Source organism: Armigeres subalbatus, chromosome 2 (genome assembly GCF_024139115.2).
Source record: "Armigeres subalbatus isolate Guangzhou_Male chromosome 2, GZ_Asu_2, whole genome shotgun sequence".
Lineage (NCBI taxonomy): Eukaryota > Metazoa > Arthropoda > Insecta > Diptera > Culicidae > Armigeres > Armigeres subalbatus.
The window spans coordinates 271,304,020-271,321,851 of record NC_085140.1 but is presented as its reverse complement, the minus strand read 5'-3'; the positions used below and the strand labels follow the sequence as shown (position 1 = coordinate 271,321,851).

The following is a 17,832-nucleotide window of genomic DNA, read 5'->3' as shown; positions in this document are numbered from 1 at the left end:
TCGAAAAATGTCAAAAAATGGCCTCCATTAGCAGCAGCGCTAAAACGCACGTAAACAAATTTTTCTCGAATTAGAGCAAAAAGAACTATTTTTTTTAAAGCAAAGTGAAAAAGCAGAATAGGGTAGAGAACCATTTGGGCAGAACCCCCTATTCCCGTCCACGACGTTCATTACTCGGGAGCATTAAAACCGAATTACTTGTTTTTTTAGAACATGGTTAGTGTCTGTCGATATCTAGTGATGTACAAAACATCATGCCATTTGGTTGGAACGCGGTCGAGTTATCAACGTTGCGGACGGGAATAGGGGATGCTGCCCAAATGGTCCCGCTCCCTATTTGCTTTGTTTCTTCAATATGATGAAAATATACTTTCAGAGTGTAATCTCTATCTTATAGAAAGCAATTTATGTTGCGTGTTATTTATTGTTGAAGTCTCACTGTTACATACGTCGTTTTAACATATGGGAAGTCAGAGCGACCTATGTAACAACAAAACAAAACTGCAGTTTCGGCAATCATGCATTATGGAAAACCAACTAATGTACAGCGATTTACATATATGTAGCATACCGGTGTATGTATAATTTTGTCATTTTTCACAGGGAATTTGAATGAACTGAGCTTTGATGTGAAGCACGCCTATTACGTGTTATGTATTGATGCATGCAAGTGGAAAATAAAATAATGAAAAAAGATTTAGTTAACAGTTTTAAAAAAAAAAAGGTTTGCCAATTTTCTGTAAAGGATTTCTCGAATCCTCATAATTGTTACATACGTCGCTATGAAAAATTATGCTTGATATTTCGAAATGGTGGAATAAAACAAGAAGAGTAAAAACGTGAAGATAGATTATCCGGAAAGAGACAAGAGATATCTGCTACTTGGCCTTGCGCACCATAGCTCCTCTAAGGCTGATGACATACTGGGAGCGAAGAGAAGCGAAGCGGTTGGAGATAAGCAAAGCGAAGTGAAGCGGCGATCAAAGCGAGCCATGACATACTGAAAGCGTTTTTCAGAGTGTTGATCTCGCAACAAATACAAGTGTGAAGAAATGGATTTCCTCAGATGATGAATATTTTGCTTCTCCAAGCACAAAAAGAAGAGTGTTAGGGAGATTTATAGAATGTCGCAATAGAAAACCGATTTAATGATGTGAGCGATAGATTATCACCACATACAAACAGACGTAGGGCGTAGCTATGGTAACAATTTTTTGGGCCATGTTTTATTCTGATTTTACGTTTGCTCCTATGGAAGATCCATTAATTACGTAACGGGAAATTTTAAAAACACCCCTTCCCCCTACGTCACACGTTTTGTATGAAATATCTGAAAATTTGATTTGGATCGTTACACTTCGCCGACAACACCCCTCCCCCTTCAAGCATTACGTAATTTATGGATGTTCCTCTTTCGACATTTTTATACACTGAAGTTGATTTGTACTCGGGAGATACGTACATCATGAAAACAACTTCTACAAAAATCGTTTTGTCTCGGCAACCTTTTAAAAAAACGGCGTAAACAAACGCAAATCCCAAAAACCCGCAGAAAAAAAGGGAAACCATTTCCCACCAATGGCCGGCAAAAAATTGGGACAACAATTTCCTTATCTATCGGATTCCAGTCAATTTATTTGCTTCGCGGATGACATGGACATTGTCGGCCGAACATTTGCAAAGGTGGCAGAACTGTACACCCGCCTGAAACGTGAAGCAACAAAAGTTGGACTGGTGGTGAATGCGTCAAAGACAAAGTACATGCTTGTGGGCGGAACCGAGCGCGACAGGGCCCGCCTGGGAAGCAGTGTTACGATAGACGGGGATACCTTCGAGGTGGTCGAGGAATTCGTCTACCTCGGATCCTTGCTAACGGCTGACAACAACGTTAGTCGTGAAATACGAAGGCGCATCATCTGTGGAAGTCGGGCCTACTACGGGCTCCAGAAGAAACTGCGGTCGAAAAGATTCGCCACCGCACCAAATGTGTCATGTACAAGACGTTAATAAGACCGGTAGTCCTCTACGGACATGAAACATGGACAATGCTCGAGGAGGACTTGCAAGCACTCGGAGTATTCGAGAGACGGGTGCTTAGGACCATCTTTGGCGGTGTGCAAGAAGACGGTGTGTGGCGGCGAAGAATGAACCATGAGCTCGCCCAACTCTACGGCGAACCCAGTATCCAGAAGGTGGCTAAAGCCGGAAGGGTACGATGGGCAGGACATGTTGCAAGAATGCCGGACAGCAACCCTGCAAAGATGGTGTTCGCTTCCGATCCGGCAGGTACGAGACGGCGTGGAGCGCAGCGAGCGAGATGGGCAGACCAGGTGCAGAACGACTTGGCGAGCGTGGGGCGTATCCGAGGATGGAGAGATGCGGCCTCGAACCGTGCATTGTGGCGTCAAATTGTTGATTCAGTGTTATCTGTTTAGATGTTAACTAAATAAATGAAATGAAAAATCTATCGGATTATTCCCGAAGTTTTAATATGCGGACATAAGCAAAAATTGCGCAAACTCGTTTTTCGTTGAAGTTGTTTTTTCTGCGGTTATCTAGATTTACGCAATTTAACGGGCTTATCAAGGTACACGGTACGTATCTCCCGCGTAAAAACCGACTCCAGTGTAAAATCAAATATCAAAGCGATTGAGCACAATAATTTCTTTCGTTACAAACGCGCATTACAGATGCGTGAAAAATCTATCATTTAAAACTAATCCTAAATACGAGAACGATATTGAAATAACAAGTTCACATCCATTTGTCTGTGGTAACATCAAAATACGTGCTTTTTGTTTCAAAGTGTTTCTAAATGTATGGACTGCACCAGAATATACCGCTACCATAGTACCGCTACTATGAAATCTGCTACTACCGCTACTGCAAATCTGATGGCTCCATACATGTAGCCATACATTTACATATTTTAATGTTTTCAATAACCAAATTAACAAAATAAACAATGTTGCTTTCCTCTCCCGCAATACTTTTCACCCACAGCCATTTTACACAACTGCGAACGAGGGTAAACTCAAATCAACAAACATATAGAAGTGATCCTTTGCGATCTCGCGCGGCAAAGCACTCTACGAACTGCTTCACCTCTTTGGCTACCGCTTCTCGCCTCTTCTCTTCGCTCCCACTATGACAGGTATAAGCGATTTCCATACATCGCTCATTGAGGTAGCTTTCACGCGGACGCTTCGCTTCCCTCTCAACTCTTCTAATCGCTTCTCTTCTCTCCCAGTATGGCATCAGCCTAAGAACCAATTTCTTCACCTCCGCTTAACTCTTAAACGGTGCTTACCCATACTCTTAAACTGGGTTTACCGCCTAAGCGGGGGTGAAGAAATCGGCCCTAAGCGTTTTTTTAAACTTCGAGGTATCTAATCTAAATGTGTACACAGACAAGCAGACATAACACTTGTGAAATCCTCATCGTTCACTGATTTACTGGTCAATTCAAATTATCATTAGTTGGCCAACCGATCACTCGTGGCGCGCGCATCCGATTTGCTAGAGTTTGACATTTGCTCACTACCGCCATCTGGTTCGTGGTTTGCCCAACTTACTGAAAGCAACAGATGTCGTTAGGGTGTTTACGACGATGAATTTCATGAGTGAATGTTCAATGTGTTATGTCTGTTTGTCTGTGATGTGTATATCACGTGACTAGCACGAATAATTTTCCCTAAAAAATCGACATAATTCCCCACTCGGAGATTTCCTAGGCCGGATTGGCATTCCGACATTTGAGAAAATAGCATTTTGGGCAAAATTAGCATTTATGTAGGACTGGTCTTATTATTCGCGTTGGATTACATTTATTTCCATTCCATATAAATATCCGATTTGATCGGAAGAAAAAATCGCCTTTTCATCAATGACGAACTTTAGTAAACAAGGCAAAACAGTTACTTGACCATTGACATGAACACAATAACCGATCTGGAAAGTTGTCTAACGGAAAAAATGGATCGTCGAAAGCAACTTGTGGCGATGGCGAGCTATCGGATAATTCACGGCATCTCAGGCATCATCTCAATTCATCGCAGCTGAGTCGATTGAGTTTGGGTCTAATTCGCCAGGTCTTAAATTAAGGTTCGTTTTGGAGCGAACGTTTTTTCGTATACTTAGCGTACAAGAACGGTAAAACCTTGTAGTCAGATAGACTTTAGGAAACACACATGGCACTAAAAACGTGCAAAAGTAATGAAATATTTGTATAAATGTTCAAAACCTTTTCACGAGACAAAAAAATACACAAATTTAGTTTTTATTATTGTGCGCAGAATTAGGAACATTGTGCGCAGAATATGGAACATTTAAAAATATGTGCGCAGAACTAGGAACCATATGGCAATTTACAAATCGAATAATAATATATGTTCTTAGGGCCAATTTCTTCGCCTCCACTTAGTGCTTAAACCAGGTTAAAACGTGTGGATAAGCTCCGCTTAACTCTTAAGCGGTGCTTACCCATACGCCTTAACCTGGTTTAAGGTCTAAGCGGAGGTGAAGAAATCGACCCTTAGGGCCGATTAACTCTTGAGCGGTGCTTACCCATACGCTTAAACCTGGCTTAACACCTAAGCGGATGTGAAGAAATTGGTCCTTAGTCGATTTAATTAAAATGTTCATGATTCATAATCTTCAGTGGATTACTATTATACTTTTATTATTTTATAATCAGACTGAGGCCGCAGTGGTCCGTTACGGTGGGATGTGGATACTGTAGTGCGTAACGGTGTAAATCCGGCCATATCGCCAGGCTCGGTATAACACTGAAGCTGACAATATGACGTCCCTAACCCCGAATCCCAAGGTGTCAGGCGACCCGTGCCGAGGGGAAAACCTGGGGGGCCTGGGGGGTGAAACAATTAGCCAGGCAGTTAACGGAGCCTGTAATGCTGGGTAGACACATTTTCGTGGTTCATTACGGAGAAATATCTACCAAACTGTGCTCTAGTTCTTACTATTCTTGTGAATACTTATGAGTGATGGTTGCAAGATTATGGAACGACTATAATTTGCTCAACTCATCATCTTCTTCTTCTTCTTCTTATAGGCATTACATCCCCATACTGGGACAGAGCCGCCTCGCAGCTTAGTGTTCATTAAGCACTTCCACAGTTATTAACTGCGAGGTTTCTAAGCCAGGTTACCATTTTTGCATTCGTATATCATGAGGCTAGCACGATGATACTTTTATGCCCAGGGAAGTCGAGACAATTTCCAATTCGAAAATTGTCTAGATCGGCACCGGGAATCGAACCCAGCCCTCAGCATGGTCGTGCTTTGTAGCCGCGCGTCTTACCGCACGGCTAAGGAGGGCCCCAGAACTCATAATAAGAAGCAAAAATATGTTTGAACTTCAATACCGATGCATAGTCAAAATCAGTATTATACCACTTATTGTTAAGCCGAAACTGAATAGCACACCTTTGAGAGTTGGTATAAGCCATTTCTCGAAGAGTATAAATAGTGGTACCTTAATCTAAAGACTTACTTACTTACTTATGGATCCTGTACACCTCCGGTGGTGCAAAGGGCCGACTAGAAAGATCTCCATCCGGCTATCGCTTTAACCTGTTGCCAGGTTAGATTTCGGTCGACTTCTTTAATTGCTTTATAGAGGCATCGCCGCCATGAGCCTCTGCTGCGATGTCCCGCTGGGTTCCAGTCTAATGCTTGTTTACAGATTTCGTTTCCGCCCCTACGTAGAGTGTGGCCGACCCAGCCCCACTTCCGATCCCGAATTTCTGTTGCTATCGGCCTCTGGTGACAACGACGATGGAGCTCGTTGTTTGAGATCCAGTTGTGAGGCCACCAGGCCCGAATTATATACCGCAGGCATCTGTTAATGAACACCTGCAGCCGTTGAGCGTTCTCCACTGATACACACCATGTTTCGCTAGCGTATAACAGCACAGATTTCACGTTAGAGTTGAAAATTCGTATTTTGGTGCGTTCACTTATCTGCCTGTTTTTCCAGATATTTCTTAAACTCGCAAAGGCAGCCCTTGCTTTCTTGATCCGTGCGCCTATGTCGATCTTGGTACCGCCGTCTGACGCCATTTGGCTACCAAGATATTGGAAGCTTTCAACATTCTCCACTGGTTGCCCGGCTACTGTGAAGCTGGAAGGAGTCACCGTGTTTACATCCAACGATTTGGTTTTGTTGACGTTGATGACTAAACCTGCCGAGGAGGAGCGCTCGGCAAGGTCGTTGAGCTTACTCTGCATATCAGAGCGCCGTTGCGCGAGGAGTGCAACGTCATCAGCCAATTCGAAGTCGTTTAGGTGCTCCATGGTTATAGGCTGCCATAACAGCCCGCGGTTTGGTTCACGGTCAATCGCATCTACCAGAATCTCGTCGATTACGATGAGGAACAGTAACGGTGATAGAATACATCCCTGCCTCACACCAGCTACGACCCGGATAGGATCGGACAGGACCCCATTGTGCAGCACTCTACACGAAAAGGCCTCGTACTGTGCTTCGATGAGGCCGATGATTTTCTCAGGAACCCCCTTGCGTCTCAGGGCGCCCCACATATTCTCGTGATTGAGACGGTCGAAAGCTTTTTCGTAGTCAATGAATACCAAGTAAAGGGACTCTTGGAATTCGTTGACCTGCTCCAGAATTATGCGGAGCGTGACAATATGGTCCACACAGGATCTTCCGGTACGGAATCCGGCCTGCTGCCGCCGGAGAGTCGTATCGATCTTCTCCTGAATCCGGGCTAGGATAATTTTGCACAGAACTTTGAGAACGGTACACAGCAACATAATGCCTCGCCAGTTATCGCATACAGTCAGGTCACCCTTTTTGGGCACCTTCACTAAGATACCTTGCATATAGTCGACCGGGAAAGTTGCGGTGTCCCAGATATTACGAAATAAACGATGCAGTAGTTGAGCGGATGTCATGGGGTCAGCTTTGAGCATCTCGGCTGATATGCGGTCGACCCCTGGGGCTTTATTCGATTTCATGCTTTGGATGGCTGTTTGAATCTCTAGCAGTGATGGAGCTTCGGTATTGACGCGTGTTATACGTCGGATCCTAGGCAGATCATGCCGAGGTGGTGATGGCCTGGCTGGCACTTGAAAAAGTTGTTCGAAGTGCTCGAAACAGCGTTTCAGCTGATCAGTTGGGTCAGTCAATTACTGATCATTCGCGTCTTTCACAGGCGTCGTTGCATTCATCTTCGCCCCGCTTAAGCGTCGTGAGATATCGTAGAGGAGGCGAATGTCCCCGGTTGCGGTGGCTCTCTCTCCTTCGTCGGCCAAAGAGTCTGCCCACGCTCGCTTGTCCCGTCGACATGAGCGTTTTACTTCCTTCTCAAGAGCCGCGTATCGTTGACGGGCTAAGACTTTGGCTCCTCTGGTTTTCGATCGCTCTATCGCGGCTTTGGCTTCTCTTCGCTCCTCTATCTTCCTCCAGGTCTCATCGGTGATCCATTATTTTCTCTGGGTGCGCAGTTCACCCAGATTGTTCTCGCTGGTGGCGATGAAGGCATTCTTGATGGCGGTCCATTGGTCTTCCACGCTGCCACCTTCGGGAATATCTGCAGCACGCGTCTCCAGTTCTTCAACGAAGGACCGTTTCACCGTGGCATCTTCCAGTCGGCGTGTGTTGAATCGTCGACCAACTCTTTCCTCCTGCCGACGAATGCGCGCAATGCGCAGGCGTGTTTCGCCGATGAGGAGGTGATGATCAGACGCGATATCGGCACTACGTTTATTCCGTACATCAAGAAGGCTCCGTTTCCATTTTCGGCTGATGCAGATGTGGTCGTTTTGATTTTCTGTAAAGCCGTCACGGGAGACCCACGTGACCTTGTGAACCGGCCGATGAGGGAAGAGCGATCCCCCGATCACCATGTCGTTATTACCACAAAATTCTGCGAACAGCTCTCCATTTTCGCTCATTTCTCCGATACCATGGCGTCCCATAATGCGCTCATGGTTCGAGTTGTCGGATCCGATCTTCGCATTGAAGTTAATCTAAAGAGGTCTTACATTAAGCTTAAGAAAATATCCTAATAAAAAACGACTACTTCATTTCTTCTCAATAGAAATGGAGCAGAACGACATGCACTAAACAAATGACACGGGTATACTACAAAAGTTCAATGAAATGGATGCAGTGGTTCAAACAGTATAGGGTTGTATCAAACATTGAACGTAGAATTACGTATAGTGCGATAGTGGATACGAAATTTGATCATCAACATTTTATGCATGTTCATGCCGGATGGCTAATAGCCGAAATGTATGCAATTTACTATTAAAATTTCAACATTTCCTTGCGAAATTGAATTTTTCAATAGTTGTATGCATTGTTACAATATTTGTTTAGAATCTTAGAGAATCTACTGATCGATTCATACCAAAATCTATGGAATCCGTTGAAAAACGGCTGAGTTATTGACTCGTACTTCCTGACCTTTTTTCGTGACGGTCCCAAATTTGAAACTTTGGAATGACCCCCCTATCTTACCGAAGGACGTAATTCTACGTCAAAAAAAGCCGGTGTTGCCTGTGTAGTACATAAAAGTCTTCTCCATTCAGCTCGGTCCATGGCTGCACGTCGCCAACCACGCAGTCTGCAGAGCGTCCGCAAATCGTCCTCCACATGATCGATCCACCTTGTCCGCTGTGCGCCTCGCCTTCTTGTTCCCGTCGGATCGTTGTCGAGAACCGTTTTCACTGGATTACTGTCCGACATACTGGCTACGTGCTCGGCCCACCGCAGTATTCCGATTTTCGCGGTGTGAACGATGGATAGTTCTCCCAACAGCTGATGCAATGCGTGGTTCATTCGCCTCCTCCTAATTTCTCTGGTGGTATCTTTATCGAAGGTCACCAGTGAGTCCAAGTACACGAATTCTTTATCCACCTCGATTTTGTCACCACCAATCAGTGTTAGGAAAAACTCAAAATCTCAAAACTCATGAACGATTCAAATCAATCCTGAGTGAAACGCAGCCAACTCAGCACCTAAAAATCATGGCTGAGTTGAATAATCTAATTCAATCATCGTAGGTTTTCTTTTTTTCTTCTTCGTAAATTAACAGTAATTAACGTTCAACAAATAGAACAATGGTTACTTTTGCGTGTGTAAACAATAAATTGCCCCCAAATTGATTTTAAACACTTTTCGGAGGGAAATGTTTTTTAGGAAATGAGTGAAATGATCCGTTTTAGCGTGAAAAACTCAGACGTGATGCATTCCTTTAAATTCGAAAATGAGTTTGTTCGCGCGGGAGCGCTCAATGATTGAGATTTATGAATAATTTTACCAACACTGCCACCAATACAAACTCGCGGTGGGTGGCTTGCGTTGTTCTCTCTTGAGCCTCTTCCTATCATGTACATCGTCTTCGACGTGTTGATGGCTTGTCCAATCCGTCTAGCTTCGCTTTTCAGTCTGATGTAGGCTTCCTCTATCCTCTCAAAGTTACGTGCCATAATATCAATGTCGTCGGCGAAACCAAATAACTGGACGGACTTCGTGAAAATCGTACCACCCGTGTCAATCCCTGCCCTACGTATTACTCCCTCTAAAGCGATGTTGAATAGCAGACACGGAAGACTATCACCTTGCCCTTACCCCTCTGCGCGTTTTAAAGGAACTCGAGAATGCCCCTGAAACTCAAACTACGCACATTATCCGATCCATTGTCGCCTTGATTAACCGTATCAGTTTATCCGGAAATCCGTTTTCGTGCATTAGCTGCCATAGCTGGTCCCGATCGATTGTATCATATGCGGCTTTGAAGTCGATAAATAGATGATGTGTGCGGACGTTGTATTCGCGGCATTTCTGCAATACCTGCACTGAGCTAATTTTCTCGATTATTGTTATATGCATCGCATATAATTCTGCACTATTAGAAAATGTTTAAACAGCTCTTCTGGTAGTTGGCTTTGTTGTTTTTGTTTTGTTTTGTTCATTTTTAATTCAACTGACTTTTTAACAGTGGCGTTTCCCTAACCTCAATCTACCTGTGCACTGGATTTAAATTTAAGGAATTAATGTGCGGAAATGCATAGAATAACTTGATTTTGATTAGTTTAAACGACTCTGCTAATTTTATTTTCCATTTGGGCTGTCAAAATATCAAAATATTCATTTTTTGGGTCAGTGCACAGGTAAAAAGTGAGGTTACGCGACGCCACTGCTAGTCTTATTGAATAACTTATTCTAGGAAATAGTCGTCGGATCTCCTTCTGAATTTACTGGAGATCCGAAGCCATAAGACGTCCTGCGCATGCTGCTAGGTTCAACCATACCGCTACCGTTGTCTGCTACATCTCCATTCAGGTGCTCTTTGTAGTACTGCCGTCATCTTTGGATCACCTCACGCTCGTTCATAAGAAGGTTCCTGTTTATGTCCTTAGCCTTACAGGTTTAACTTCTCATAGAACTTTCGTGCGTTACTAGCGTGGTACTTGTGTCTTTAAAAATGACCACATCTGGTTTTGTCAAAAGTTACAATGAGGTGCCGGCAACCACCTTCCCCTACATCAGATTGATCAGAACGTGGTTGATTCAGGTTTCCAACCTTACTCTTCGTGATGCTTTGGGATATAATTACGGGTTAGAAGTTGCCTCGATCTATCATTCCACATGAAATTGTAAAATAAACGTCGTTATTCATTACATTGAAACCATTGCCATTCTATCTGTTTGCTGCCTGACCATTCATGTTTCCGATAATTTTTTAAAATTTCTCTTGATGTACAATGGAATTAAATATAGAAATAAATAAAATATAACTAAAAATAATAACTTATGGTCGTACTTATCAATATTTCCTACATTTTGTTTCAGAAATCCCACCAATGCCTACTACAAAGTATTAATGGCAAATGCTGCCACAAGTGCACTTCGACTCCATCAGCGCATGCCGCGTTTTCAGTTCTCCCGGGACTACTTGCAGAAGCTGCTATTGGAAGACTCCTGCCACTACCTGCTATACTCGCTCATATTCCTGTACGCCTATCCGGTGCTGCTGATCATCTTCCCGGTGACGCTTTTTGCGGTGCTGCATTCTGCTAGTTATTCGCTGACGCTGCTCGACGTAAGTAACGTAACTACTACTAAATGACCTGAATGAATAATGCACAGTAAGACTCCCAATGTAACATGGATGAACGCAACTTGTTGCAAGCAAATCAAAATGAGTGAGTTTTTTGCTTATAAAAATGTATGTTGGCCATAACTTTTAAGCCCATAGTGCGATCGGGCTGATTTTCAATTGGAAACAATGGGACATGGGATTCCCCGTCGAATGCAACTTGTTGCTAGTAAATCGTTTAAGGATAAGTGCTCGCAAGACGACACAATTCACGATGAATAACTAGTTTTGTAAATAGAAGTGTTTTTTGAGCCACCTTAACCCACACACATACACGCAGACAATTTGTCGAGATGAGTCGATTGGTATATAACCCACACGCCCACTATTTACTATTACTATGGGTCTCCGGGCTTTCTATAAAGAGTTTGTTTTTGGAGAGAACATATAGCCTTTACGTATAATTTGGTCGCACAGACTGAATACTTAACATTAGACAACGGACAGGACATTCACACAACACCTAGTGGACCAGTGAAGAATTTTCCGCTATTATGAAAAGTTTTCTCTTTACCAGGGCGGGAATCGAACCCACATTCCAAGGCACGCAATTGCCCTTAGACGACTGATGCCGCTAACCGCACCTCCACGAAGCCCAAAAGCAAAGAATAATGAATGACCTAATAAACTCAATAATTAGGGCTAAGAAGTTGTAAGGCGTTGGAATATTGTTAACACTGTTTGGACCACTAAAACAGATCATTTCAAACACTGCAACTGATGGAATTTAGATATCTGGACGACAAACAGTGCAGATGAGCGAAAAAAAGAGAAAATTTAAATTGTGTAGGAAGAATATTTTTATTTATGTCGTTTTATTGAACCGAATTTGAATTAAAGTGAGTCTCCATTAGAGTGATTCAAATGTTGTCTTTTTTCCCCTCCGATGCTTAACCGATTGCATTTGCCATTTAAATAATCCTCCTAAATTTTTAGCTAATTTGGATGTAATTTCATTGTGCACACGTTATTTAAAGTTTGTATGGAAATTACTGTGAAAACTGAGCCTTATGTGAAAGACCGTTCCGTGAAGTGGCCCATGAACTATTTAAAACTAATCAACACATTGACTACACAGAATACTTATGAAGCTAAAAGGCAGTTGTGGTTGCGAAGCGATTTGTCGTTTGGAAGCAAACTTATAAAGAAAACAAAACTGCTCATTATTGATATTGATGTTATTCTTTTTCGTGTTAAATTGAATTTCCCACGATTCAGTATTTCCTAAATAACTTTTCATGTGAGCATTAAATCGTTTCGCAACAAAGACGGCCTGTTTCCTTGTAAAATTTTCTATGTTGCCGATGTTTTCATATGTTTGTAGAGCTTAAAGGGAAGCGTTGGGGGACAGTTTTCCATAAAAGTTACTGTTTTCATAGCAGTTTTCATACAATCTTCAAACCGCGCGTGATCAAATTACGTCCAAATTAGCTAAAAATTTAGGAGGATTATTAAAATGGCAAATGCAATCGTTTAAGTATCGGGGGGCAAAAAAGTCAACATTTGAATCACTCTAATCTCCATACTATTGGGAATATCTAATTACGTTTTAATTGAAAAAGTTTTACTTTAGAATTGCAACAGTACTATCCGTTGTCAATATAAACTAATAAAGATATTGAATGCCAGCTTCAAGAAATTTGGAAATCATTTTACATTTAAATATTTCAGCGTTTATAGCTTCCATTACATGCCCATTTTAGATCTCACAGACAAACAAACAGAAAAATGGCTGTGGGAAGAGAAATCTACACCACAAAACACGTTTCTTATGTTGAGAGTTAGCTTGAAGCTAGAAATTCATTTTTAGTATATAGGACAATGATATTCGCAATAGCAGTATGAATCCCACTATTTGGTAAACTCATGCTAACACATCTACTTCTTATTGGCATTACATCCCTTGCTGGGACAGAGCCACCTCGCAGCTTAGTGTTCATTAAGCACTTTCATAGTTGTTAACTGCGAGGTTTCTAAGCCAAGTTACCATTTTTGCATTCGTACATCACACTAATAACACGTATATACGATGATAACACCTATAACGGATCCGGTTTCTCTGAATGCCGACCTCCTGTTACGTACAAACAGTTACGCTCGGTAACATCCGCCGGTAAGTCACAGGTTCAAAAATTGAAGGATCACCTCTAGCAAAAAAACTACATTAACATAATTTTAGCTAATACAAATTCCACAACTTTATTTAACAAGCTAGCAAGCTAGCTATTGGTCACTGCTTCAGTAAACAGCCTGCGCCGTCTCCCGGATGTTGCTCGCCAGCTTTGCGCGCCAACTGACGATGAAACCGTATCACCAAAAAAACCGACCTCACTTTGGAGCTGTATTCGATAAAATATCTGCTTTGAGTTATGGTCAAAAGCACAATCGCGCTGTTGCCATCTAGCGGAGACGGACGTGTGCGTGAAATCACTGTATTTTAACATGGTGAAGTATAGGAAGTATATTTAAAATGCTTCTAAAATGTTATTAACAGTGATATATTGAAAACTTTTAAATAAGTAGGATTAGAAATTTGAAAAACTACATGTTAGACTATTTATCTACACATGTTTTTTTAATCAAAATAATTCAATTTTCGTGTTGCTTATTTGAAAGAAAATTAAATTTATAACCCGAAAAATCGAACTATTTTCAGCTAAAATGTTTTTTAATTTTTTAATAAGCATTTTAAATTTGAAGTCCTACATCCCTTGCCGGGTGAAATAGAAACGCATCATCCGGCCCCCATTTTGTTTTCTCGCTTTCGTCAGGGCCAATATGGCACAGATCTTACAGCGGGTTTTCTTCAATCTACACGCGGTGATACTCAAAATACGGTTAGGTACATCAATATGTTGAAAACGTTCAGCACCGATCTCGACATTAACAGGTTGAACACGTTCAGCTTCTGTAGAGTAGGTGGTTCTACTTGTTTGAAACTTCGGAGGATTTAAGGAAAGACATCCAAAGTTAGCGATTGCAAATTAACGAATGAATATTTTCAATCAACAAATTATGATACTAATGGGTTTCTAGGATAGCGTTGAGTATTACTGATTGGCTACTCGATTACATAACTACATTTCATATGCTTGGATTTGATACGCAAGTTAAAGAAAAATACTCAGAGCACATAATTGGGTTGATACCGCGGCTGGGGACATCGTGAAGGCCTTGGTTGATTCGGCAGACCATTTGATTCAAACTCCAGGACAATTTGGAGATTTAACAACATATCATATGCCCAGATTAGAGACGCAAATGAAAGACGGATACTCGGAGAACATAATTGGGTTGATAACGCAAACATATGTCGATATCATGGAAGCCTTGGTTGATTCGGTAGACCATTTGATTCAAACTCAAGGGCAATCTTAAAAAATCACTTCTTCTTAAAGGGCATCACAAACTTCTCCGCACATGAGCAGCCCGAAATGTTGATCGAATGCAAATTAAACTTCACTTTTTAAAATCAGTCACTTGTTTTCACTTCAAACTTAATATAAACTGCTATTTTTGCCCGAAAAAAACTTTTAAAAACTGATAGCCGAGCGAATGTTAACACCGGCACCGATAGCAGCAAACTAATAATTAGGGTGGTTCAAAAATGATTTTGCTCCGCCACGCTCAGTCGATTATGTTTCATATTTTGGGTGTCGTCTGAATATTTACCGTGCACAGGTCGTTTCAGGTTTGTATGACAGTTGATATGGCGAGGTTGAATTTTACATTATACTCAATATTTTTTTTACATGGTTGGTATTTCTTAATTTCTCGGTTAACCTAAACTTTCACAGCTTTTGAAATACCACCTGAATTTTCTTTGATTTTTTGTGAATTTTTCCGTGAAACTCATAGTTTCATTGACGCTAGAGGTCATAATCGACTAAAACTAAACCGTGTAAAGAAAAACCGGGTGTATTCTGATTGTGGCACTTCGTCATTGGGTGCTGGCGAGGGGGAAGACCATATAACTGGATGAAATATTCAAGAGCTTCAACTCCATAGACAATGCATTTTTTTGTATCTTTATTAAGGAGGCTTTCAGCCCTTGGCTGGCTCACCTCCGAGAGACAATGCATATTGAATGGACGTTCCAATACTACCAACTTGATTTTAATTTAGATTGCGAATCTTTAGTTATGATAATTAGGCTTCTCAGAAGGCATCAGTGAAACGTGTAATTCAATAAATAGCCAGAATTTGTATGTGATATCTATCGCACCAGGAGCAGATACTTCATACATAAAATGTGACATGTATAAAATGCTTTTTTTTGCGTTACGTGATCAATGGATCTTTCCTAAGGTATGGTTTTCGTGAAGTCTCTGGAATGTTGCTTTCAGCTACATGGGTTTTCTTTTCCCCAGCATTTGGTGGGGAGGCTCTGTAGCCAGTGTAATGAAAGGTTTAGTTTCCCATACTAGTTTTCATACAAACTTGATCCGGCTTGTGCTCAATCAGTTTTTGTTCAAATCGGCTTTTAGAGGACACTCGGAGCATGGGACGGAAAACTAATATTCTTTGTTTTTTTTTATAAATACGACACCAATACTACTATACTGCCGTTAATCGCATAACTGTCCCATCTTTGCTGGTTTTCCTATTCATATGGGACAAATATGCGATTCGCGGCAGTATAGTATATGACAGTTTTTATTATAGCAATACTTGCAAAGTTTTGTTTTGGTACTCAACCCACCTTCACCTTAAGTCACATTTAACTTTGCTCAAATTGGCCGTCCTACCTCTCTTTGTAGCTCTTTCGTACGTGGAAGAGGAGCTCCGATGATGATTGCAATTTTCGGGAAAGCGACACAGATGGAGCTAGCATGAAATTTTCCCTCTAGAAATCACATCAATATTAGATTTAAATTGAACTAGTGATAAGCATTTTTAGGTGTGAAATGAGCTTTGTTGGATTATTCAGAAAATTCGATTACCAAATTTTTAAGAAATATGATCAATGATCCAATTCATACGATTGACTTTCAAATGAAATGAAGAAATTAGATTTCGCAAGGCTAAAAACACTACAGACGAGACGACACATTTTTTCTTTATCATTGAGGTTTTCAGCCCTGAGTTGGTTCACCTCAGAAAAACGACACATTTAGTTCCTATCACATAATCAAAAATGTTTGCTTTGTTCAATTTTCAGACACTCGGCCAAAATTCGTGGTGGGGCGCACGGCTATTGATATCACTGGTGGAATTTCAGACCAGAAATATCCTTCGACTGGCCGCATTTGCTGAAATCTTCATAATGCCCCTGGCCGTTGTTCTAGTATTTCTGTAAGTGTTCGAACCATTGTGTAACAATGACCTTATACGTCTATGTTTTTCATTCTACTAATTCGTTTTCGTTTGCTACCATTGTAGGGGAAAAGCCGGTATTATGACTCCATTGGTTTACTACCAGTTCTTGGTGCTCCGTTACTCATCTCGCCGCAATCCATACACGAGAAACGTATTTTACGAGCTGCGTTTGGTTACGGAGAATTTCGCCAACGGTGCACGCACGCCAGCAGCCGTGCGCAAGGTGCTTCAAGGCAGCATTAGCTTTATCAGTCGGTTAGCGCCTCCCATGCAACAACAACAGCAGCAGTAAATCCGCGCGAACGGCGTTTTAAGGGAAGTCGATAGTTAAATATTTTTTCACAAATAGACAACAAACAACAATCATTGCAAAAGACCATTCGCACCACACCCATCATCAATCACATCTTTCCTTGATGTGGATTTGGAGGCATTTTCACCTTTTAGGGGCAAGCATGCTAGGTTGAAGATAGACAGCTACGAAGAAGTTGAGGTACGACGGCGGAGTTGTGCGATATTTTCTCACAATACCATAACAATTATTACGTAGGATATGGGAGACTTCAATATAAGTTTAATTAACATTTTCTTTTTGTTGCTATATCCCATCGCCAAGGATTGAGCGATAAGATCAAATACCGTGGACCCCCGATAATTTGAACGGTACCTCTTTCAAATTAACGGGGTTTATTTTTAATTTGAACTTCTGGTTACTCTATTTGCATCAGAAAACTGGTTTCTGGCTGCTCTCTTTGCTGGTTTGTTTTGATTCTGCATTCCGTTTCACGATGTTCCATTTTTCTTTTCTCGATTCCACGTGTTAAATGACGTTTGAACCATTTTTAATTTGAACGATGTTCAAACGAACGGGGTTCAAATTAAAAAGTGTTCAGATTAAAAGCGGTCATATTACCGGGGGTCCATGGTACATTCTTAGGGACAAGAAGACGATCATTTACAACTGCTACTCAATTGTATATTTTATTGAACCCCAAAAATCACGAGAGTAAAGTTTAGTAACATAGCGTTTCATGTTTTATTGAAGGGCGGTAGATTATCTGTTTCACATCCATAGGAGAAAAATGTCAAAATGTGTGGTTTAAAGGGCAATATATGTTAACAGAGTGACAAATTTCCTATAGTCAATGTAGTTTATTATTCATGTTGAAAGAAACAGCCCTGTTGTGGCAGTTTTGCCACGTTTTTTGTCTGTTCCATGGTATCTTGATTCTTTTCCTTTTTTTCAAAGATATGCTATAATCTATACCAAAATAATATTTTAAAAATAGTTATAAAAAAAAGGTATATGAATAAAAAAGGGAGATAGGTGATTGGCTGGCTGAAAAACAACAGCCCCTGG

The 17,832-nt window shown here is 41.4% G+C and overlaps 1 protein-coding gene across 5 annotated transcripts in view; it reads left to right on the top strand.

Annotated features, from left to right (window-relative positions):
• Positions 1 to 17,613, top strand: part of LOC134212233 (Krueppel homolog 2) — a 35,912-nt gene extending 18,299 nt beyond the window's left edge. For all 5 annotated transcript variants that reach the window (XM_062689897.1, XM_062689893.1, XM_062689895.1 and 2 more), the window contains exons 3-5: positions 10,847 to 11,096; positions 16,315 to 16,448; positions 16,536 to 17,613. In XM_062689897.1, coding sequence (XP_062545881.1) covers positions 10,847 to 11,096; positions 16,315 to 16,448; positions 16,536 to 16,764 — 613 coding nt within the window. In that variant the 3' untranslated portion in view covers positions 16,765 to 17,613. The remainder of the gene's footprint in view (positions 1 to 10,846; positions 11,097 to 16,314; positions 16,449 to 16,535) is intronic.
• The last annotated feature ends 219 nt before the right edge of the window (positions 17,614 to 17,832 follow it).